General features: G+C 35.4%; 3 protein-coding genes across 4 annotated transcripts; 1 reads left to right on the top strand and 2 right to left on the bottom strand.

Annotated features, from left to right (window-relative positions):
• Positions 1-954: 954 nt before the first annotated feature.
• On the bottom strand, positions 955-12,189 carry LOC132299092 (uncharacterized). 2 transcript variants are annotated; one of them, XM_059795545.1, is made up of 13 exons: positions 11,674-12,189; positions 11,073-11,257; positions 10,891-10,994; positions 9,573-9,653; positions 7,751-7,854; positions 7,547-7,633; positions 6,723-6,925; positions 5,114-5,315; positions 4,957-5,007; positions 4,758-4,856; positions 4,595-4,654; positions 4,040-4,164; positions 955-2,251 (listed from the first exon to the last, which is right to left on the bottom strand). In XM_059795545.1, exons 1-13 carry the CDS (start codon positions 11,938-11,940, stop codon positions 1,084-1,086), a joined length of 2,736 nt encoding a protein of 911 aa, XP_059651528.1. In that variant the 5' UTR covers positions 11,941-12,189; the 3' UTR covers positions 955-1,083. The 2 variants fall into 2 exon arrangements, with proteins under 2 accessions (XP_059651528.1, XP_059651529.1); XM_059795546.1 differs by having other exon boundaries at positions 4,040-4,161; positions 11,674-12,188.
• Positions 12,190-13,299: 1,110 nt separating this feature from the next.
• On the bottom strand, positions 13,300-17,840 carry LOC132299094 (peptidyl-prolyl cis-trans isomerase CYP18-1). The gene is made up of 5 exons (XM_059795547.1): positions 17,622-17,840; positions 17,449-17,523; positions 15,506-15,667; positions 13,944-14,102; positions 13,300-13,661 (listed from the first exon to the last, which is right to left on the bottom strand). Exons 1-5 carry the CDS (start codon positions 17,622-17,624, stop codon positions 13,578-13,580), a joined length of 483 nt encoding a protein of 160 aa, XP_059651530.1. The 5' UTR covers positions 17,625-17,840; the 3' UTR covers positions 13,300-13,577.
• A 2,267-nt stretch (positions 17,841-20,107) lies between these two features.
• LOC132299091 (uncharacterized) lies at positions 20,108-25,935 on the top strand. Its single transcript, XM_059795544.1, has 4 exons — positions 20,108-20,514; positions 21,443-21,679; positions 21,766-21,983; positions 25,466-25,935. Exons 1-4 carry the CDS (start codon positions 20,260-20,262, stop codon positions 25,644-25,646), a joined length of 891 nt encoding a protein of 296 aa, XP_059651527.1. The 5' UTR covers positions 20,108-20,259; the 3' UTR covers positions 25,647-25,935.
• Positions 25,936-26,309: the final 374 nt, after the last annotated feature.

Raw genomic sequence — 26,309 nt, 5'->3', positions numbered from 1 at the left:
GTCCACATCAATTAAATTGAAAAAGACAAAGATTAACTTAATTTGGTAAAATAGTAAAAATATTTATTTATTTAATAATAATAGGAACAAAAATATGATAGTGATTTACCTATAAAGATATATAAATGTGTGTGTGTATCCTTATGCGTACAATAGCATGGGTTTTAATTGAGGTTTTTTTCTTTCAATTATTTAATTTTTTTTTTTTTGCACTAATTGATGTTTTTAAAAACTAAGAATAGTAAAATGGTGAAAGGAAATGTATTATTAATCTCACAAATTTGACAAACAGATTTTTTTTTTTGTATAAAGGCCATTAGAGTTCTCACTTCATGTCATTCATGGCTTAATTAAGCCTAATATCATTACTCCATTCCACAATTAGATCATATTTGGTATTCTTTTTTTTACTTTGTATTTTTTTTTAGCTTTGGACTGATTACTGTAGCGAAGCAATGGTCTTGCGGTAAAAGGCAGATTTGCAACAAATTTGGACCTTTTGAATATAAAGATTATCTGCGCAATATAAAAATTGATTTTGAAGATAAATATTTAATATTTAATATATAATATTTAATGGCCTAATTTAAATAGGGTTATAAATTATATTTATATATATAATAATATTATATTATTATTTTATTACCATATAGAAGTTTGAAGAGTGACACACAGAATTATCACTGAAAAATAAAAAGGTATTGTTTGAAAGGGTTAAGATGGGCATTCACTCTTAACCCACCATTGACTCTTAAATTGTATTGTGTAAGTACTCACTTTTTACTCATTATTGACCCACTCACTTAAATTTTAGTACTCAAATGATTTGATTTTATTGGGCGGAATTGGGTGATTTAATAAATTTGGGCATAAATTTACGCCCCTACTTTTAAATACCAAGGACTTGAACCCATCCACACAGCTTCCACCCAACCCGACCCATAAAAAAGGATATGAGAAAGAAGAAAAATATACAGACCAAGGGTTCAGAGGCCACTTCTATTTACAGCTTTTCTCCCTTGTTAAAACCAAGAAAAAAAATAAAATGGAAATGAGAACTTTGTGAATCCATTTACATTCCAGCTATCCAAGTGAATCTTCTTGTGTAGCTTCATCTACATCATCCATTGGATCATCACATTTCTGCTCACCAGCTCTGTCACTACCCTCGGTTTCAGTATCTGATATTGATCCACCTACAGCATTTACTCCATTATCGTCATCACTGTCAGTGCAATCTTCCGTGTCTGAGTTAGAAACACATCCTTTTCTGGCACCCTCCTGATCACAATCATCCACAACAGCACCACCAAACTGCTCCCTTAGTTCAGGAGCGACAATCCCGATCATCTCACTCAGTGCCTGACGTTCTTGGCTACGTTTAGCAGCAGCAGCAACAGCCGCCACAGAACATGGGGTACTCTGACTCTCGGCCGCCTGAACATTGGAATCATGTGCAGTCGCAGGATCTTCCTCATTGTCTCTACCTGCAGATTCATTCTCTCCATGGACTGAAGGAGCTGTGCTGCAAGCCCAGCTCCCCGCAACTTCAGAAGTCAAAAGGTCTGCTGTTTTGATTGTGCCATCAGCTTCAGTATCTTCCATGGTGTCTTGAATCTCAACAGGGTTATTTGACTGGGAGTGGTGCAAAACCTCTGTAAGTGTCGTCCAAACCCGCTGCTCAGTTTCTTGTACATGAGTTTCGTCATCCAGCTGCATTGTGTCTTCAGCTTGGCTGCACTTGTTCAAATCAATATTTCCGGCAACACAGGCCCCAGGGCTTTCAGTTTCAAGGACTCGCTCAGTTCCAATGGTATCTCCATCCAAAACAGGTTCTGTGCCAACACCAGCAATGTCAGAACCAAAGCCACCCTTAGCAGAGTGGTGGTCCATACTGCTGAATTCTGCTTCCTGGGTGTTCTGATCATCTTCTTGGTTTCTGATATCACATTCATGCTTCTCAGTAACACTGGCTTCATTACTTGATGTCTCAGCTTGATTTCTGCCACCCCCGTGGGCAGAAGTGGCAGAGCCTCCCTTAGCAATACTATTGTTTCGATAGCCTGACGCTTCATTATCTCTGGCTAGTGTCCCATCAAAATTTTCAAAATCTTGATTGAGGTCAATATCAACTGATGTGTTCTCCTCGTCTTCCAGTGTCCTTTGCATTGCCTTCAGTTGTTCCTGCTGCTTTGCAAACAAAACTGAGATCTCCTCAGTTGTGGAATAAAATGCCCGTAGCTGTGTTTCCCTGCAAGGAAACCATGTCGCAACAAAATGACCTAAGCTTAATCCTGATACTCCATCAGCAATTATCATTTGCAAAGACATTTCCAAGCAAACATTAACTGAGCAACTAAAGTATGATATCAGTCTTGATTCTAATCTGCATGTTTCTTTTAAAAAGCGGCAGTAGCTGTAGGTTACATATTCATTAAAAGTAACTGAACTGGAAAAATGCAGACTTGAGCTAATATTAGAGCAAACATTTAAAAGGAAGATTAAGTGAATTTGGCTAAACATTTCACTCCAGATAGCAGGTGCAATTCCTCTTTCTTCATTTATCTCGTCTAATCTCTTTTTCTGTCTCCCTTAAAGAGGCAAAGGAAGTAGCCCATCAGTTTAATTCAGTAACCACCTTGAATTATTTGGTACAAACACCAAAGGTTTATGCCACAAGCAACATAGGAAATGCTTTGGCTGGTTGCATCAGGGGTGGAAATAGGATAAATTGATGGGCATAGAGGGGGACGCCACATGCTTTTTCGTAGACAATCTGGAAAGGGATGGAGAAAAGAATGCTTAAATATAAAGAACTGCCAACCATCTTTGGTGGCTTCGTGGGGAGGGGTGGGGGCTGGGTTTTTCTTTATTAAGATTTGGTTTATTTAGCTTTCCAAGAATTTTAGTTGGTGCTTCGGTAGTTTGTGTATACCCCAAATGTACATAGCTTTTTTTTCTTTATTTTCTTTTTTTTCCTTTCATTAAAATTCTATATATTTGAAAAAGTTCTAGTAAAAATCAAGTTCCCAAAGGGCCATATAATAACTGCCACTTGGGCTCCTGTTAATATTTCCATACCACATCAGAATAGGATAAAAAAAATAAATAAAAAAAGTAAGGAATATCTCAACTATAATGTCCTCTCAGATTTTGCAACAAACACCGCATGCATGCAGACTCCCATCACACTGCAGAAATTAGGGCCATTAAAGAATCCGATTCAGAGCTTCACCAAAATATCCAAATTTGAATTCAATTCTATCATCTGAATCAGATGGATTCTTCGTAATGCCAGCTGTCCAAAAAATGTAAGTTGAATCCAAATCTGGGATTAATAAAAAAAATTGGATTTAAATTAATATTATATAATATATTAAAAATAATGGAATTAATCTCAAAAAACTTATTAAGTTATTTAGAATAAAAGTTGGATCTTAATTGGATCAAATCTATGTGGATTCAACTTGGATGTGGTTGTAACAGGATATCTTAAGATGCAGATTGGAACCAAAGTATGTCAATCAACATTATGTGATTAAAATTTTATTGGAACTATTTGGTGCCCTAAATTCAGTGACCAATATAGGAAAAATAAATGGTTCTAAACAAAGAAATTGGAAACAAAGCACACCAAAGAAAATAGACAGCAACTTTCAACCAAATGGAAAAAGACGTTAGAAAAAGCTATTATTGTCCCATTGGGGACATCCTCCTATTTTGGGGTAGATTAATCACACATGCCTCAAACCCCACAACCTTCCATTTCAGAACATTCATGTTCACATTTAACAAATGATTTCGGATTATATTGTAATACACACAAAGATTTTCCAATGATAGAATTATATGCCAAAAGCAAGAAAGCAATTATCCAGAGTTATAGAAGGAAAACAGTCTACTAAAGCAGGCTTGGCATTGATGTGTATGCAGACACACTTCAGTTACCAAGAAAACTGAAATCCCATAATAAATACGCCAAAGAGAAAATGTAAGTAGAAAAGAACTTGATTGATATCTATAACATGTCAACTCTTACCTGAGCATTATTCTTTCCCTGGCACCTTTCAACCTGCGTCTCTCAAAATCAAGATCCCGCATTGCAGCATTTATCTCAAGCTCAAGTGCAGAAACCTTAGCCCACGCTTCTTCCCGAGCTGCCTGCTACCAACAGCAAGAAACAATCTCAGTTCAAAATTTAACTTCTTTAAGAAGCCTATAGGGGTTTTTATGTCCAGAGATAAAAGAGAATTTTGAACTGTACAGAATTCAGATCTAACAAACATGAACTTCACTTAAATGAGTAAAAAGCTACTACTAAAAAATTGCAATTAAGTAACAAAAAGATGTATAAACAAAAGAGGGAGAGGGATGAGGGCGAGTAAGTTGGGGGTTATATCTTTGATGCTAATATAAGTATCTCTGCAATCACAAACCCATGCATTCACTTGCTGCACCCACAACCCAATTGTCACTACCACTAGGAGGCGAAAGAGGGAGAGGGAGAGGGAGAGGGAGAGGGAGAGGGGTGGGTTCTTAATTGAGTTTTATTGAAGCTTTAAAAATGAAATTATAAGAAGGTCATCATTTTTACCTTTTCACTCTCAAGCTCATTCCTCAATCTCTTCATTCCATGCTCAAGTTCTTCTACTTTCTGTAGCAAAATGGATGGCAGCAAGATAGATAGTATCAGCTTCTCAAGAGAACATATTGTTGGTCATATTCAAATATATACAGGCAGCAAAAGGCAGGCATACTTTTCTTCCATTCGCAGAAGATACTTGTTCCTCACAAAGTTGGGATTCTAGCTGGCGAACTTTATTGTCAGAGTTGAACAATTTTTGCCTAGTTTCTTCCTGTTGCAAATGAAGATCAAAGAAGATAGAATCTTCTGAAGATTCAGATGATATATAGAAATGTCATCATTTATAAAGGAGAATGTAATGCCAATTGTACCAATTTTGTTCTCAAAGTTTCCACTAATGAACACCTTTCTTTTTCTGATTCCTGAAAATGTAATCAAATAATATTTCAATTTTCAACATTCTACTTACTTTAAGATATACAGAGAAGGGGAAACCATAGATACAGCAAAAATAAATTACTTTCAGACCTGAAACTTATTAATTACTTCTTGCTGCTCTCTCTCTCGTCTCAACGTAGCATCAGACAATCGTTTGATTTCTTCTTGAGCCTCCGCCTGAGCTTTCTGAATAGAGGCTCTTAAATCTACTGCAGCCTTTTCTCGTTCTTCTCTTCTCTGTTCTCGCTCTTCATCTAATTGTGCCTTAAGTTCAGATATAGATGCTTTCTGACTATAAGAAAGAAACCAAACATTAAAATGTTTCGACACAATTAATCTTCTTCTGATTAGCACACACACTTGAAAAGGACAACCACGCAGACAAATCATCATTCTTCCTTAAGAATTATCATTTTTTAATCATAAGAAACATAGGCATGCAACAGACCAGAAGAAGTGTAGCCTTCATGGAATGAGGAACACATAGTACTTTAAAATAAAGAAACAGAAAAGGGTGGAAAGAAAGAAAGAAAGGCTCGGTGCAATTCTTTATAAAGAAAGGCTCGGTGCAATTCCAAAAAAAAATAGCCTTCAACTGGTAAAACAATATTAGCAAGCAAAGCAGTTACTCTCTTACTTACAAAAGGCTTATGCAACAACACTTGGTAATATAAAACAACTCCATGAACTATTTGCACAAGTCTCTCTTTTAACTCATCATATCTGAGGGCCTTCCCTTTGTTCAAGATAAGAGTTGCATGGTTAGAATTTTTTAGCCTCGACTACTTGATAATCAGAAGTTATAGAAGCAATGGCTCTACCAACCACCAGAACTTTATGGCTATTCCTAGCCACTAACCCAATGGAAAATGCTAATCAAGCAAGTTCTTGAACATATTCACGTTCCATCTTTGAGTTCTTATTTGGAAGTGGAAAATGCTAATAAAAAAAGGTTCTTCAAATTACTTAAATCATCCTTCATCAATTTCCTCATTGAACTCAATAACAATTCACCGTTTGCAAACATCATCCACAAAGTGCCGACTACATAAACACTTATTAAGTAGTAGAGATAGAAAACACCTACAAATCATCTTTTCAAGAATAAAAATAAAAAGAAAGAGGAAAAACATCACCTTACCAAGAAGTCCACCTTTCTTCATTTCATCTATTTAAAGGCATGTGGTTGTTACAGATAATGTTGGTTTCAAAGATGACATACTTTATGCAAAATAACCCAATGCTTGAAACTAAATATGCCACTTTTGTTGTATTTGTCAAAAAATAAAATGAAATAAAAAGTGCCAATCTTCTTATATAAATGCATATTATTCCTCTTTTTCATGTTATGTCATTGTGTTTCAAAAGTAGAGCAAATATGGAACCTTTTTTTTCCCTTTTTTTCAAAAAATTGTTATTATTTTTTAACTAAACAATGCAAATGGACTCACCAATTTGCCAAATCAAAAGTTAGAACTCCAGAAGTCAACTTCAAACATAAACCAAAGCCAAAACCACAATCAAAAACTAAATAAAAACGGTTCCTACAGTAGAGACTAACAATTGGCAGAACATAGCCTACACAGCCACATAAGCTAATTTTACTAATACATGAAGCAACTTAATATTTGGAAGGAATGAAAAGATAAAATCTGTCATAACAGCAGTATTACACTGATATAAAAAGAAAGTGTCTTACCTATTTATTATTTCATTTGCTTCAGTACATGACTGAAATGTTGAAGAAAGTCTTCCATTCAGGTCCTCCATAGCATGCTTTTGTTCTGCTGTTATTTTATTAATCTCCACCAGTTCCTTCTGTTTAACCTCCAATGAATCGTGCAACTCTTTGAGTTGGTCAATATAAGATTTTGATACCGATTCTCTCAAATCTTTGATTTCCTGCAGAACAGAATGGAAAGTTTATCAAGGGTGATAGTTGGTACAAGATTTTGTCAAGTTGAGTAGTGAAAACGACAAACACAAACACACAGACACACACCCCAAAAAAAAAAAAAAACCCTTGAATCATAATAAATTAAATACCCCTTATTAGTAAACCATGCTGATAAAGAGTGAATCTATGTCACGCAAAGACTTTGAAGTATGCACTACAAATGTCAGTTATGGCATGGTCTGTGCATAGTATGCATTATTAGTTCGTAAAAGAATGTAAGAGCAAAATCCAATGTTTCACAAAAATTAGTTGGGTCTCTGTGTCTCTTTGAGAATGATGCCATACGATTCATAAAGACAGCAGGCAAATTATGATCGTGCTCCCTGTAGGAAAAATGAATTAGAGCTGTGTATTTCCAAATATAAAAACAAGAATCAATAGAAGATAACATAGAAGCATTTGATGTCAAAATAGTAATAATAATAATAACTAGAGTATGCTAAGATAGAGATAAGCAGAAACTCCCATCCACAAATAGCAAAATTTGATTCAACCACATCAACTAACTGCATACAAACATGCACATAAATGAGAGAAATAAGGTCAACATAAAGAGAGAAGCATACACTTTCATGGCGCTCAAGAGCCACACGATATTCATTGCGCAAGGAATCAATTGTAAGGACCTGACTTTCCAATTGCTTCCTCAATTCCTGGAGGTGTGCATACAAAACATGTGAAAACAAATTGGCTGGGCATTCTCAACTGACTTGAGAAGAAATATCTACTTTATCAATTTTACCACAATCCAATATTTGAAAATAGGATACCGTGTTTGATCGTTGAAGGCTCCGAAAATCATCAAGCGAAATAGGACCTTCAGGAGCACCTATACCAATGCCTTTTACTCTCTTGCTTTCAGAGCCAAACTCCTCTACACAGAACAATACACAAGCCATTAACCTTATGAATATAGAGACAAATCCAAACCTCAAAGGCTTAAACCATCTAAATTTACAGCATAGATTGGAAATCAAGTTACAGACTGGTACACACTTAAAATAATTTCAAATCTTGATGTCATAGATTTATCAAAGAAGCTGACTGGCAAAAAAGAGTTGGGCCTGAGGCATGTTGATCAGAGTTCCTCTCCCCATAACTATCTTTTTAGGGTGAATCAAGTTTACAAATAAGAACAAACTTTGGATCTTTCTTTAATCTCTTCCATCTTTAAAGGGGCTATCTTCTACTTAAGGTAGAAGATTCGCAAGAGAAGCTTCTCAATAAAATTTTGCACGCATATATTAAGCATTTTAAGAAGACTAGGAAGCACGGACACTCCAAAATGGACGAAGAATCCGTGTCCGACACGTGTCGGACATGGACACGCGTCGGACACGCCCCGACACGTGTCGGACACGCCAAAAAACGTGTCTGGAATTTTTTATTTTTTTAATTTTCGGACACGGCTCGGACAGCTCGGACACGGCTCAGACACGGCTTGGACACACTTTTCTGGAGTTTTTTTTTTTTTTTTTTAATTTTTAATGCTGATATGTTAATTTTTTTTTAATGCTGATATGTTCTATTTTTTGTTTTGTACTACCCTAAAGATGCTGATATATATATATACTAACCTAAAGATGCCACAATTCGCCGTGTCCGTGTCCTAAAGATACTGATATATATATATACTAACATATCAGTGATATATATATATATATATATTCCAACCTAAACATATCAGTGTTTTTTTTTTAAATTATTAATGCTGATATATATATATATATATATATATATATACCATTCGCCGTGTCATTGTCCTAATTTTCTTGGATTTGCCGTGTCGCCGTGTCCGTGTCGTGTCGTATCCGTGTCCCGTATCCGTGTCCGTGCTTCTTAGTAAGAAGATTAAGAAAAATACCAGATGCACAATTAGAATCAAGTGCATCATATCCATAAATCTGCTTGATAGATATGTTGAAGTATTGACATGAATAATTGAATAAAATGTATGATAAACAAATATGAACTTGTATGTTACACATAGTATGTAAAACATAATAACATGTATACAAATATCAACATAAAAGACATGATAAACACATGAAGCTAATGGGCCATTGCCCTGTGTAATGGTAAAAAGCTCAAAAAGACGAGAGAGGTTGCAGGATCGAATACAAGAGCAGCCACCGTGTGTAAAAATATGTCCAAAACGTAAGGTCCATACCAGTCTTCCCCTTCCAACACCCTGCTCAGATGGGACATAGTCTGCCTAATGCATTTTTTAACACATGAAATTTGTAGAAAGCCTATAAAGAGATGAACAAAAACCATGCTACAGTGAGAAACACTGCGTTCCTTTGTAATATACTTTAGTACTTGTAGGTGTAAGCCGCCAAAAGCTTTAGAATAAGCATATATTCAAGTATATCCATTGTCCACAATGTTGCAGAACATCAATATTCGCATTAAGCTTTCAGAAATATTATTTAGTTTTTTCTTTGGATTAGCAAGAGCTCTGTAGTAAATGTGATAGGAATTCAAGTACACAAGCAGAATATATGATTTCATAGAAAATCAATATCACATGAGTACATAATATGACAAAAGAATATTAAATACATGATACAAATGTCAGAATGAATATACCTGCTTTTCTTTTCAAAACTGGACCATCGGACAAGGAAGTGGACTTGAGAACATCTCGAAATACAAATGCGAAGGAGAGTTCTGCAAGCACCAAACAAAGTTGAAATATTTAGTCACTCTCATCAATCTGATGGAATGAAAACCATCACAGATATAACTAAATAAATAAATAAAACTTTGTAAGATCTTTCAATTAAAAATTCGAAACCCTTTGCAACTTAGCGACTTGCTCTTCTAGTTGATTATGCCTTGAATGGTTTGTTCAAACAACTACTAAGATAGAGAACAAGATCATCCAAATATTGCATCGAACAAATATATATATATATAGAGAGAGAGAGAGAGAGAGAAAAGATGAACGAGATTCCAAGAAACCAGTGTATGATGCACAGATAACAGTTAGGGGGCTTATAAAATAAATAAATAAATAAAGGTTCCATGTCTGAATGAGTGAAGAAACTGATAAAAAGAAGGAGAAGAAAAGACAACAGTGGCCATATCTTGGATAAAAAAGACAAGTGAGAGGGAGAGGAGGCAGGCATAAGCTTTTATTCTCTAGCCTGTCATCTATTTCCTTTCCTCATAACTTTCTCCTAACAACAAATTAAAGAAATATTTTCTGTAGCTCTGCCAAGAAAAGGAACAGTTGCAACAAATATGTTATAAAAAAATAATAACAACATTATAAAATGAAACACACATTTTTTTAAGTAAAAAGAAATAATAATAAAAAAAAAAATAAGAGGAACGAGGAAAACTTTCTTTAAGATCCTTTTTTAACAGATTATATGGCTGGCATAATAGGTGAGCAACGTAAAATGCCATGTTCAAAAGTCATGTCTATTGTCTTTTATAGGCACTACAAACTGTTGGAGTGATCCGAGAAGTCGGAAAAATTGTAGGGGGTATTTCACTTCTCTCTGTGCAACTTGGAGATGGGCATGAAACTAAAGTTGGCACAACCTCCCCGTTTTTCAGAGATGTCTTTTAGTGCCATCATAACAGGCCTAATGTAGATCCCTTTGTTCCTTCTCACTTTCATTCCAGATCCTAATGTTGGAAAAACACCCCTACAGTTTTTTTTTTTTTTTTTTTTCAATATCCTTTCACGAATACTGGTATTATACAACGAAAGGAGAAAATAGGAGCAGAAGAATAGCTAATACTCATATTCAGCATACTTTAAGAAAAAGGAAATTAAGCAAAAATATGATGAATTATACTAAATATTTCAAAATATGAAAGACCAACTCTTTTCTATATGAGGCAATAAAGGGTTAAAAGCCCCAGATCTGAAAAAGCTTTCATATCATATTACCATGTTGAGGAGGGCACGCAAATGAGATAATATCTCCATGATGTAGTTCAGCTTCAGAACCATTTTTTGTCAACTTCTCCCAGTTGAGGTATGTCCCATTTGTACTGCATAAAACTTCATACAGTCAAAGTATTTACACTTCCCTATGCATCAAATAGCTCCAGAAACAGTACATAATTTACCTGGTATCTTTCAAGAATACAGTTTTATATAAGTTGGACGAGTTCTCCACATCTTCAGCACCAACCCTCCTCCTATAAATTTTGCAATGATTTCCACTTACCGCAGTTGATATAATCTGAAAACGTGTATCATCTACCAATCGGCCAATGCAGTGCTCATCAGAAGTCAAAAGCATATTTATGCCCTGGTTTATCAATTCCATCATCAGCTTAAATTCATAAATAATAAAATTAAGTAATAAAAAACTAACACTCCAACAATACAACGAAAATTTAGGTTTTATCAATTCCATCATCAGCAAAAAAAAAAAAAAAAACGATAAAACGAAAATTTAGGTTTTTAGCAATTCCATCATCAGCTTAAATTCATAAATAACACATTTAAGCACTCAAAAAACTAGCACTTCAACAATGTAGAGCATGAATGAATATGAGATGCTACAATGTCAATTTCACAGTTCAATCGACATTCACAATTCAACAAATACATCATCCACAGAAAATTTTTAAATTATTTCACGGAACTCAAGGTAACATTCACAATTCGAATAAATACACCCAAAAAAATTATAAAAAGTAGAAAAAAAAAATAGGTTTTAACCTGATGACGCTTGCGGGCATTGTTGGAAATGCCAGTGAGGACACCCCAGACGTCGGGATCGGAGTATCTGAGAGGCTGAGAAGCGATCTTGGAGGCGACGGAGAGTATGAAATCTTCGGGAGTGAGAGACTTCTTAGGGATTGAAGAGGTCTCCTTGTGAGTGTGAGGCGAACTGTCCTGGGAGACCATGCGAGGAACTTCGTTTTTAGTGTTTGGACTTGGCTTTGAAGCCACTGGAGTCTCTGGGCTCTCGTCTTCTTTCGTCATTCAATGGACAAACACAGATTTTTTGCAGATAAATATTATCTATATATATGTGTGTGTGTGTGTAGAGAGAGAGAGAATTCCGGTGGTTAAAACTGGCGGGGATTTTAGAACCCTAATTTGCTGCTCCGTATTCAGGGACGATGAGGCAGGAGGGACTCTATTCTACATGAGCCCACACGGGTAGTCGACAAGCCAATCACTTCAGGCTTCGTTTGGTTATTAAACTCAGTAACACACCCCCAATTTGTTTCAAACATATATTTTCCCTAGACTCTGCTGCTAATTTAGAGAGTTAAAAAGAGAACCAAGACCCTAGCTGATTTTAATGATTAATGCAATAATTTAGATTTATAATGTAATAATTATATAAATGTGTTAAAAAAAATTTATTTAATAATATTATCATACAGCATAATATAAATATGTTACACGTTTGTTGGATGTCCTCAGCAAACCTTATTATTAATTAATATTGTCTCTATTGATTTAACTTGTAAAAATTACTAACAATAACTTATATCATTATTATTTTTATTGAATGGCCGCCGGACATGCCCAATAACAATTTTAAAATAAAAGTGATCCAAGTTCTTCAAAGAAATATTACTAGATTAACTACACTTTAAATTTTTTTTTTTTTTTTAAAGATTAAACAAACTCATGCAATCATGTCTTCGATAAGGCTCAAACCAAGCAAAATCATACACCCATTCCTTCGTTGAGGCTTGAGCCAAGCAAAACACACATGTTGTCACTGAAACTCAGAAGTATACAACCATGTTTTCACTGAAAATTTGCATCCGCTAAGCTATTGCCCCTAGAGAAAAGATAGGAAAAGATTTTGTTTTATTTGCCGAGTCATTCTTTAAAACCAGAATTCATTTGTTAGAAGTTAATCTGCAAGTCTGCAACACGCCAACACCTGTTCGGTAACAAAACAGTACGCCTGGACGACGACGACTTCAAGTCGTCAAGCTTTCCATAGCATTTGGTCTGCCAAGAAATGAAGGCACTCCTCCATTTTAAATCACTACTTTTGAGCAAATTATGTCTCTGCTTGCATGCATCGCAAACAATAAGATGGTATTTTTAGCATTCAAATGCAGCAAATATTATTGCGGTTAGGCTCGGGTTAAGGACTTTCAACTTGAATTGTCAACCCAGATTAAGGGTTCATATTTTTTGACAATCAAAAGGCTGAATTCACTGGATTATTGCCAAAAGAATGAAGAGGGCTCACTTCCAGCTCATAAACCAACATTGCCTTCTTCAGATAAGTTCCATAATTTTAAGAAGAGACGATGAAAGACTTATAGAACCAAATATACTAATTTAAAATGCAACAATTTCATTTTCATGTGGTCTAAAAAAAAAACACCCTTGGCAATTGATTCACCACCTGACAAGTAGTAAACAGTAGTCATACATAATTCACCAATTAAAAGGAAATTTCAGGATCTATATGAGTTCCTGCTATACATAATTCTGCAGGCAACAACAATAGAGTTATTTACCGGTAGTTCAAATCTACGAGTACAAGACGGCAGCCAAAGTTCACATCCAATAGCAGCATCACATTCGGATTAATGCATACTAGGCAGAAACAAGTTATACAAGTTTTTTGCTATAAAATAAGTCTAGCCAGCAAGTGGGTTAGCATGTATTGTCACACGATTTAGCCTGATCTCTGCAAGAGGTCGATCCCCTGGTCCTGTTTGAGTCTGCATAATCCCAGAAACAAGTAAATGAATGATATCTTCACAACACAAACACATATATTGTCAGGGTATTGATAAGCACCATAAAACACATATATTATATGTCAGGGTGTCGATAAGCACCATAAAAGATGTGAGACAAATCACTACGTTGATGGTGAGAGGACCTCACTAGGAATTCATCAGTCTCCAGGTGATCCATACTGGATCGTTTTTTATTTTCTACACACCCAACCTCTTAAAAGTAATCACTAACATAACCAAATACCAGAGCCAAGAACATACCTTTTCCATAATATCAAGAACTTCAAATCCATGAATCACCTTACCAAACACAGTGTACAATCCATTCAGATGAGGTTGCTTTGCGTAAGTTAAAAAGAACTGACTTCCATTAGTATTAGGCCCACTATTGGCCATTGCCAGTATTCCCCGTGCATTATGCTGGACAAAGAGCCAAAAAGACAAATCATGATTATGCTTAAACATTTTGTATTTAAATTGTTTAATATAGCATACCATCAACATCCCAATTTTCATGATTTATAACATAGATCATTCCAGGAAATTAAGAGTAGACTTCAATTTTACCCAGAATAACTTGCATTCGAAAGCCAGGAAGCACAGAACACATTCCTAAGGGGGCTATTGCAGTGGCTAATACATGTCAGATCAGACACAATCCAGACCCACACGAATGTTTCCCATAAATTCTTTTTAAATTCATTAAAACTTGGACACAACAGGAACACAAGATAGACATATGGACAAGGTTTGGGACACGACTTGTAGTCCTTGTGCAATTTAAAACTTTGAATACGGGGATCGTTTGAGGAACTTTAGAATTTGGGGCAATAAAAGAGTTCTAATCAGCCTCTTGGTTGCCATGGTGGTGGGGGAGAGAAGAAGCATCTTATCTTGCTCATAGAACAAATCCCAGCAGCTTCCTTCCATTATGGGATGAGCTAGGTCATCAGCTAAAACGAAATGACGTAAGATACGAACTCTTCTTATTTGTCTCAATGTGTTTCTACTTCAATGCAATAAAGGTTAAGATTGGAACCCTCTTATCCCAAACCCTTTTGTGTTATTTACTTGAAGTACCCTATTTTTATATGTTACACCACCTTTGACATCTCAATTATTAAAATTATGAAGGTACCCCGATCTATTTCTTAGTTATTTTAGACAAAAAACATTTTTCCCTGGATTACATGATGAAACATTTTTTTCCCTTCCTTTTTAACCTGGGGAAAGCGCCCAAATCTTTTGTTATTTTATATCTATGATTCCTGTACTCTTTTACGTGTCAAGCGTACTCTTTTACGTGTCAATCGTAACATCTTCCAAGAAATTAATGCAAGCCTAAAATTTTATGTTCTTTGTAATATATGTAACTAGAACACGATGTTTAAGCTTTATTAAGCCTGCTCAACCAACAACCAAAGTGCAGCATCCCAATGTCTCACCCACACGACCCCAGATAAAACTTTAAAAATAGAAAAGAAAACATAAAGGGGAAAACATCAAAGTCAAAAGGTGAAATTTTGGAGTTTGACAGGGAGATCTGAAATTGCATAGGCTTGATTCGATCAAGCCGCTGTGTATTGGAATTTGGAAAGAACATACTTTCAAAATATGTCAAATATGAATCTGTCTGATTCATAAAGGAAGAACTTTAATCTAGCCACACAGAAAAAATAAACAATAAAAAACATAATACTTAGAAACAAGTGTCCACCCAGTATAGTAAAAAGGTGAAAAAAATAAATTGCAAGAAATAAGCCAAAATATCATTGAATATAATAGGCAAATAACTGACACCCAAGATTTCTTCAAAAATTTACCTTGAGAGATTCTCTTATTTCATCATTGAACTTTTTGCCCCATATACTGGTCCCACCTTTGCCTGTGCCTGTTGGATCTCCACCTTGGATCATAAAACCTTTTATGTTTCGGTGAAATACTGTCCCATCATAATAGCCGCTGGCACATAGTGCCAAAAAATTCTGTATCCAAATGAAGTATTGAGTATTATAAACAAAGAAGTAAAACAATAGCAAAAGAACTGTTTATGAAGCATAAAAGAAGCCCTCATTGCAAGAGAAAGGTAGTGCCTAAATAAATATGACGTACTCATATAATCTAGTTGACAAAGTTGCTAACAGCAAAAATAACTTCATGTCATAATATTAGCCAGTGAGATGAGCAATGGCATAAAGATAATGTGATCTTTGCAGCTGTACACGTAATTATGTAACCAAACAGAAAGGAGCAAAATTGCCTCTAGTTCCCACTGAAATAGGCAAAACGTTTATGTTTCCTAGTGAACCATCATGAAGCACATGTGAAAAACTGAAATTCACAAAATATCACTAAATAATAAAGAGAATAAACCCAATGGTTTTCGAGAACAACAAAACAATAATTCTACACCAAAAAAGGTTTTTCAACATAAAATATACAAAACCCTCAAGGATGTCGACTGGAAGAAACCACCAGCAAATCTAATGTAGGAGAGACCAATCTGAAATCCAGCTAGTAGATTTAAAGCTTTCTCCTTCCTCCATTAGGAACAATCTCCTAAAATTTCAGCTTGGTCAGAGATAAAATAACCTTCTACTTGATAACAATGATCAGCAGGACAAACTAACCAAGAGCATCAATGTAACTAGAATCGCTATGCCACAACCACCACCACTGCCACATTCAAGTCTGCCATTATGACACCACCACTCGCTGTTGTGCTACCAACCTCACCATCACCACCACAACCATGTAGCATCATTACCATACTCCATCATCGCTGCAGCATCCAGGACACAATCGCCATCGACCGCTTTTGCCACTACCTCCATGGCAGTTGGTATCATAACTAGCATTGCTACCAGTGCCGCCACCACCATATAGACATTGTCAACACTTTATTGCATCCAATCAAAGCAGCCGCTGCTACCACTACCATTGTTCTTTTATCATTAAGGATCCTTCATCACTTCCGCTACCACCGTGAATCTCATGTTGGAGTCTCTTCCCTAGACCCCAACTACTTGTAGGAGCACCAGAGATTCCACAAACGCCTTCTCATTTCTCGAGGATTTTGGAAAACAAACCAACCCAACTACCGAACACAGACAATTTGCGAAAAGGTATTTGAGAAGTCACACATACATAGTACACTGAAAGACTCTGTCGGATAAGACTGATGATAAACCACCAAGAAGACTACAATTGTACAGGTAAACTACAAACACCAATGGTGAAAAAATTTCCTAGAAGACTACTATATACCACAACTTACTGATACACAAAAATTGACCCCAAAAAAAAATTGTGATTTCACATGTGGGAGCAAACTGGCCAAAGGGCAAGAAATTCTGTCAGCAATTGTATCCAATGACCCATAACCCAATACCACAAGTTGCTTATACACAAAAATTGACAAAAAAATGTGATGTCACATGTGGGATCAAACTGACCAAAGAGTAATAAATCCTGTCAGCAATTGTATCCCATAACCAATACCACTTCTTCAGTCAACTTAGCTATCGGAACCATCATATGCCTTGTTTACTCTGAAATTAAATGAAAAGGGCATAACAGATACACCGAGCTAACATAATCCTCATTGACCCACAACTATAGTGTTTAGCTAAGGTAAGCTTTCATTTAGTAAAATTAAAAATTTTAAAAAATAGACAGCATAATTGATGAGAACCCAAAGTTTAGTTTCTTTGTGTGTGCGCGCGCGCGCGCGTGTAAGGGAGAGAAAGAGGAAGAAGTTACCGACCTCAGCCGTCTTGGGGACCTCGTCACAAGCGATCTCGCACTTGATGTCTCCGAGATTTGTATGAAGTGTCACTGACTGCAAAACCACAAGCATGTATGTGCGAGTGAGTTGCGTATTCGAATATCCAATAGATGAAGCTAAGTGTTCGACGAAATGACGCAGAGAAAACTCACCATTGCGTGTGCGTTCTCGCTGACAATCGCTGTTAGTTTACGTGAATAATGCGATTTCGCTGTTACCAAATAAGCAATTCTCGCGCTCTGTCGTCACTGCCTTTGGATTTCCAGATGTTTCTCGAAGCCAAACCTCTGCATAGAGGCGTTACCACTGTCGGTTCGAATAAGGTCAGGGTACGTAATTTTCATTCACCATTGCGTGAAAACCTTTTGTTGTGTATTCAATATTTACACCCTTCTATTGGATCTGTTAAAGAAGTGGATCCTAATCCGAATCCGATTAGTGGGATGTGAATTTAATAAAATCAATAATCTGATTACGATTCGAATCTGATAATCAATTAATTTAATAAATCGAATATGGATCAAGTTGATCCGATATGATAAAAATTCAATCCAATTCGATCCGATTAAAATTATATATATGAATAATTATTTATCAATTATTTTACACATATACATCTATATATATATATATATATATATATATATATATATATATATATATATCAATCCACCTATTAGAATTGTATTTGAGGTAACCCAAAAATTCAAAAAAAAAAAACATAATGTTATATATATAATAATGTGGTGTTCTCATTCACATACTAATAAATCTCTTAATATTCATACTAATAATATCATACTCTTTATAATTATATATGTTAGTAAATATGATTTTAATCCGAATTCAAATCCGATCCGAGTTCAAACTAAATAGGATATGGATTAGGACATTCAATCCGAGAATCCGTTAATGATTCGAATCTAATAATTCTTTTGCTTAACAAATTGGATATGGATTTGATCGATCCAATCCATTGACAGGCTTACTTCTATTTAGTATTTACCCAACAATAAGTAATAAATTACACCCATCTGCTAATAAGCAAAACCTGATTAATTTTAAAACTACCTATTTCAGCAATAATATATATATATATATATATATATATATATATATATATATATATATATATATATTTATGTAGAATATGTTACTCTTCTTGATGTGTATAAAGAAATAAAAAGAAATATTTAGAACTTTGAAGGTAAATTAGAAAAACTATGACTTCAATTAAATAACTAATTTGGGACTCATCAATAATAGACATGTAAATGAATCGAATTATGATTCGAATCCAATCAAATTATCCGAATATGAATTGAAAGAAAAATTGGATAATTCATTACCTTAATAAATCGAATATGAATTATAGGTAATCCGATCCTCTAATAATCTCATCCGTTTAAAATTTTATATATATATATATATATATATATATATATATATATATAATTTATCACTATATACATTTGGTAGCATAATTTATATTATGCACCATTCTGTATACGTTTAACCTTATAAATCACTGGATATGATTTTAATCCGAATTTGATCATATATGAATTCGAGGTAAATAGTATATAAATTAAAACATTTAATCCGATAACCCGTTAGCAATTTGAATTCGATAATATGTTACCAAATCGAATATAGATTTTATCGATCTGATTCGAATCTAATCCGTTTACAGGCCTAATTGAGGGCATGCACTCCATCAAGGGTTACTGTGGTGAGCTTGTAAGCCGAAGTGTGTGGACGGGTGCGGGACATTAACAAATTACAATGAATTGCTTAAATGTGATAGACTATTAGTGTAATCTCCAAATGGGCCAAAGCCTTTTGGTGGTAAAATTCAGCAACAAAATAGTGGGAACTTTTGTCCAAGTGAACAATATTTATAAGAGTTTGATTCTTTACGTAGGGATGTCAATTTCTCCCAACTCGCCTCGCTTTTAATGGGACGGATTTGGTAGTCCTCTAAATAGGTTTGAGGTGGGTATAATAAAATAATTAAAAATTCGAATCGTGTTTGGAGTGGAGGCGAATTTAGTGATAAATTCACCCGCCCTGATTATAACACGTGCCTTTAATATATATATATATATATATATATATATATATATATATATATATATATGTATAATATATTTAATATTTTTAAGAACCTTATTACTTTGTTACAAGTGTCTGACACTATATTAATATTCAACCGTTAGTAATTTAAAACTATGGATAGTTTATTTATTTGCCCAATTTGATTATATTCAGCTATTTTTCTTTTACTAAATAATAAAAGTGACATAATTAGTTCGGCCCTCACAATTAAATGGAGTACGTGGAGCAAAATCGATACTTTGTCTGTTGAAGTAAGAGTTTGTATACCAATTATAAACCCGTCCTAAAATAAGAGTGAAATTGGTACAATTTTCTAATGGGACATAATAGGGTTCAGCTAAACCCGCCCGGGGATTTCCCTAATGTTTTCAAAATCCTGAACAAAAATATTGAAAAAAACAAGGGACAATATTTATAAGAAAATATGAAAAATAAATTAAATTTAAATAAGGGGAAGGAAAAAAATTACACGTCTTGCGTGTACGTTCCACGTGTACGTAGTCCCCCACGCAATCTCCAGAATTAACGACTTCGTGCTTTACCCTTCTCTCTCGTTCTCTCTCGTTCTCTCATCTATTTCGTGCTCTCCCTCTCAGTAGTTGCAGATTTGGAATTATTAGGGTTCTTTCTCGGATTTGAGTTACATTAAGCTTTGTGGAGTACTATTGTGTTATGACTAACAATACGAAGGCTAACGAGACTGTAATATTGGAAGAGAAGATTGAAGTGGAAGATGGTTATGGAGATTATATGAGATTGGAGGATTCAAACAATGGTGAAAATGGCGTTATTCCAGAAGTTGAGACTCCAAACCGTAGAATCGGAAGATCGCGGTGGTTTTGGGCAAAATGGATTGCATTATGTGTCTCTTTTGGGGTTTTGATTGTAGTCACGGTCAAATGGGCTGGACCCTTCTTCATGAGGGTGGTACGTTTTCGATAAAACGATTGAATTTACATCTGCTTTCATTCTTTAGAATGGATGATTGTATATAGATCTCTCTCTCGATCTGAATCTCTTATATTTTGTCTGTTAAAAATGTGTATATAAGTTGCCTTAGTTTTTGTGATTCAATTGGTATGGACATGCCAATAAAAATCATGTACTGTAATTGGTTTGAACATTATATTTGTCAATTATCTCAATATAGAAAAAATAACCTCTGTTCCTCTGTTGTTCCCAAACTGCCCTTTCTATGTTACTGTTTGTCTGTTTATTTTGTCCCCTCCATTTTTAAGCAAGGATTGGTTTGATTCTCTATTTTTATTATTTTTTTTTTTATTTTTTTAGTGGCCTATTCACTAAGAAATTTCAAACGAACAAAACTATAATTTGCTTATGAGAGTTGGTAAATACTATGATTTTTTTTTTTTCTTTTTCGTATATGATTTTCATTCTTGCAGTGGTATACTAAGGAGCTGCAGTGGTATACTAAGGAGCTTTAATATGGAGGACTGTTGTCTAGTGATGATGTCTAGGATTCTGGTGGTCATGAATCTTTAGTCAACTTTCACTTTTAGTGGGTTAAGCTAAAGGAAATTTTTTAGGGGCATTAAGGTTGAGAAAGGACCTTTAAGGTTTTAGTTATCTATGGAATTTTGTTCTTTTCAAAATTTGAGTTTGTTTTAAAGTAGTAATTAGCTAAATTAAGAGCAATCATGTGTAAAAATCGCACACTGCATGGACCCCCTATTTATAATTTGTCTCAAGCCATTTCAATTACAACTCCAAAGTTTATTTAGTCGAAAGTTTTTGTGCCAACAAATGGCATGTGAAATTGGTTGCTACTTGCTTTGCATATTATTCATAATTTCATATCAATTCTTGCTATGATGCTTGTCTTGAACATCTACAGGAAGTTATCCCTTTTATAAATTGGGAGATGGAAACTTTCAGCACTCCTGCTTTGGCAGCTATCGTAGTTGCGACAGTGGCATTATTACCTGCTTTATTTTTGCCAACAACGCCTTCTATGTGGGTGGCTGGAATGACTTTTGGATATGTGAACGGGTTCCTACTAATCATAGCTGGGGTGGCTGCGGGAGTGTCAATACCTTATTTCGTTGGCTCTCTGTTTAACAATAGAATCCAGGTAAGTATCTAGTGTTCTAAATTTCTTCTCTCTCTCTTCATTATAAAATTATCTCATGTTCTAATTGATTTTCTTTTTTTACTCAGAGATGGTTGGATAAGCATCCAAAGCAGGCTTCCATTGTAAGACTAGCTGGAGATGGAAATTGGTTTCATCAGTTTAAAGCCGTCACCTTGATTAGACTTTCCCCATTTCCATATGTTCTATTTAACTATGTAGCAGTGGCCACAGATGTGAAGTATTGCCCTTACTTATTGGGGTCGTTGTTGGGAATGGTGCCTGAAATATTTCTTGCAATCTACAGGTTGGACTTCTTCTCCCATACATTTGTCATTTTTGTGGACTTCTAGTACATTACTAAATACATTAACATGCAAGGTCATACATGTCACTGCAATAGAAACCATTGTCTTTCATTATATAGATTTTTTATTTTTTATTTTACTATGGGCAACTGTAGTGCTTGTTGCATAAAGCCATAAAGCATCCATGACGGTACTCAATTTTAGTTCATGGCTAATTTAGGGCAACATAGACATGTCATTTACTGACATATTTTGGAAAATGGTGTTAGTTCTGAGTATGCTATTACTTTTTAGTGATTGCGTGGGGGTGGGTTGACCTATGCGCATGTTGATCAACTCTTATCAATGACCATTCCTTTGACAATTTAACAAATTTGCTGAATCTTTGCATTTCTAAATTGGTAGTTCGTGCAAGTTATATTCGACTTTTCTCCTGAAAATGCAGCATGTAGCAAAATGATCAGAGGAAATCATATGCCAGCCAAACTAGTTATGATGAAAGCTTTGATGAGTTGAGTTGACTTAATGTCACAACTTGCAAATTCAGGAGTCTTACATATAGCATAGTGCTACACATTTGAAGTTTTTGAACTAGACGTAGTACACTTGCAGAATCTACAAAGAATTATTATAGTTTTGGTACAAATGTGGAATAAACAAATAATTTTGCTGATTTAATATCCTTGGTAAATCACTAAAAAATCACTAACAGAAGCAACCTGGTCAAATCTATATCCCACATAAAGCAAAGCCAACCTTTGGATGCATGCAACTACCTGAAGCCACATGTAACAGATAAGTCCATAAGCAATCGAACTCGAGAAATCTTGATTGTCACCAAGAGACTTTAGCCAACATAGCTGCTCTATTGGGGTTAACCTAATCTTGTTTTAGAAACTTTATTTTATCTATGTTCATTTTATGAGCACATTTTCTTTTGACCGCTAACAGACTAAAATGGGCCCATATTGATGAATTAGTACTCTCCCTTGATCAAGTCAATCCCCAGTATGCTTGCTGTATTTGAGGTTATGATATAACATATTAATAGTACACTAAATTCTTTGCTGCTTAAGATTTTGAACTATCATGCAAAACGAAAACTATCACGTTGCCCCCTTTCCGTGACGGAACCGTTAAGTTGTTGCAAAATGAAAATAATGCCCTTGATAGTATATTATCATTTTATCAAATTAAATATATTTTTTTCAAAACCCTTCGTCCAAGATTTATATATATATATATATATATATATCTCTTCTCTCTGTATATAGGAACTCCATTGCTGCCCATAATCCCACCGGTGAAGAGCACCACAAGGACCGCCGGCGCAAAGCACCACAAGGTCACCGCCGCATGATACCACCAGCGTTGCCGGCACCAACACCGACGCAAAGCACTGCCTACGCAGCTGCCACCATCCTACCCTATTTTCATCACCGCCACCACTGTATTTTGGCGATGAACCACCACCTCCTCATCAAAACCACACCTGCAAAATTGAGGGCACGACTACCACAATCGGTGGCGCCAACACCACTATAATTGTGTATTTTAGAGAATAAACCACCACCACCACCACCACCACCACCACCACCCCCACCCCCACCCACAGCCTGCCTAAACCTAAACCGAATACCCACAAATCCTACAAACCGATCGCGGAAACCAGTCAAAGAACCCAAGACCCAGCACTGTTCGCCTCGTCGCAGCACTGTGCCTTCACCTTTGCCGAAATCGGGTTACCATCATAATCCATTCATCCTCAAACACATGTCAAATCTGATAGTCACTGGTATCCATGGAGCTTCTATAGTCGCCGATGAGATAATCACAGTGGTTGGTCACCGGAGTCAATGGACTTCATGGTCATCAGAATCCATGAATCTTCAATTTGTAAAGAGGCTAAGAATAAAGCTTATCAGTCATTGGCGTTAGATGGAATTGAGACTATGAATCCATGGATGGAGTGACTGATCAACCTAGGTTGGGTATACAAAGATTACCCCAGTCATCTCTTTAGCCCTAATCAGTGTTGCCACAAAAGGAATCAAAACCAATAGCGTAGGAGGCCACGTGCAACACTTGTGGTGTGGGAAAAGGGTAGTTTAGTCATTACGTCATTACAAGGGTATTTTGGTCAGTTAAAATTAGGAAGTGCTGCACGTGATAAGATCCCGTTATTTTAGACGGTAAACTAACGGGGAGGGGGTGATATGATAGACTTTTAAAAATATCAAGGGGTAATATGATAGTTTCTTTAGTAGAGGGGGTTATTTGATAGTTTTTGTTAACAATGGGGGGGTTTTATGATTTTAGCCCTATTTATTTTTTTTATAGAACTACTCTTGCCAACTGGAAACACCTAACACAAATTTTAAGATGGTGTTTTGGGTTTCAAATGCCTGCTTGCTACTCTCACAAGCTAAAACTCCAAATAAAAACTTAGGCCATGGTGTCTTTAATTCTTGTGTTTTACCTGCAATGTCCTTTATATAACTTGCTTTAATTCTTGTGTTTTGAGTTTTTGGCCAACCAATGACGCTGCTCCTTCATATTGGGCAAACCAATGAAATAATGCCTGCTCTAATGATGAGTAGAATTTGTTGTATGGATTCACTCCAGAACATCATTCCCTTTTGCTCTCTTCATGAACTTGGCACTAAAGTTTGTGTGTACATTGTCACTCGCAGTTAGGTTTTAACACTTTCTCTTCTGGATCCATAACTATTGTTTCGGTCGCATTTTAAAATACAAATTTTCATTAACTCAGCAAGACATTTTCACTGTATTTTGGATTTGGATATGAGATACTTATATTTTCTCCCTCTGAAGTTGGGGTCGCAACCTCTTCAATCACAAATTACACTGTCTCTCCACGCAATTTTAACTTGATTTCCTTTGGGCTTTTTTATTATTATTATTATTATTATTTTTTTTTTTGCTGTGCCCGTAACTTGGTCCAAGTTGTTGCTCATGACTTGGGCAGCCATTGGTTTTTCTTGCAAATGATCAGTGTGTTCGCCAACTTTCTCTCATCTTTAAACAGCTTCTATATTACGTTAGTAAAACCATCATAAGTCAGAAACTGGAAAAGATGCTCAGCTGTTAAGTTTTTATACATGAAGGTCCAAATGTCAGTTCAGAGATGGCAAATAACTCAATCTTTTAAGGCTTCTTTGTTTCCGTTATTGACTGTGATGTGTGTCATTTTCTTATTCTTCTCTTCTGGTAGCAATATCTTACAGATCTCACACCTTTGTGGACTTTTGAGTAAAATATTGTTCATTTCTTTTTACCAAATGTTCTTTTTCTGCCAAGGTCTTTACTATCCAGGAAATTCTTCAAAATTCTGTTGCCATTCAATATTGGGCAGTTTTGCTTTAAATGCTGTTGTAATTCACCCAGTCACTCGAATCATCGCTTACGGCTTACCTGAGTTGCACCACCTATCTAACTTTGGTCATTTTATGTTATCCAGTGGAATTTTAATACAGACTATGGCTGATGCTACACGAGGTCATAAATCCATTTCCACACTGCAGAAAGCATTTGATATTACTGGGTTTTGCGCCAGCGTCACTGCTACAATAGTTATTGGGATTTATGCCAATAAGAAAATAAAAAAGCTACATGACAAAGAAGAGCCACAACTGGGATAACTCTGAATTTTTAATACAGAGGACATACAGATTGCAAAGACTATATTGGGTTAAGACATCTGGGGACATCATATTTGTATTGTACATGTATGACTTGTAGATACTGTTGGTTTGTTATCCAATGAAGGATCTGGGAAATATATGGCCACAGAAATGTAAAGAAGTCTGCTTATTTTCTTTTAATCCTTGTTTAAAGGAAGCAATTTCAATTTAGATGGTAAACATACCATCATTTTGAGAGCGTTCGTAATCGGTTTTGCAATATATGAAAACTGGCCGTTTGCAAGCTCATGTTGGCGTTTATTCATGAACCTGACATTCGACGTCCTCAGGGAATGCTTTTATGATCTTTTCAATTTCAAAAAAGTGTTTGTTTCTGGAATGGAATACAAGTTACTTGTAATAATTTCTAAAAGTGTTTGTTCCTCTTACAATTTCCAGTTTCACCAACCATAATAAAAAAGGCAAAACATACATAAGCACATCATTCATCATTGAGCATGTTTTCCACCTTCGATTGCTGAATTCAAAATGAATCATTATGGACATCCGAGATTAATATAGCAACGTTAGGGAGATCACCGGGCGAATGGATGAAGAACATTCAAATATGATCTCATAATTGCAACTAAATTTCCTCAACTTTTTGTTTTTCAGATTGGG

This window comes from Cornus florida, unplaced genomic scaffold, assembly GCF_030987335.1.
Source record: "Cornus florida cultivar Cherokee Brave unplaced genomic scaffold, ASM3098733v1 CherokeeBrave_3.0.0_Hap2_Chr03, whole genome shotgun sequence".
Lineage (NCBI taxonomy): Eukaryota > Viridiplantae > Streptophyta > Magnoliopsida > Cornales > Cornaceae > Cornus > Cornus florida.
This window is presented reverse-complemented; position numbering and strand designations above follow the sequence as displayed.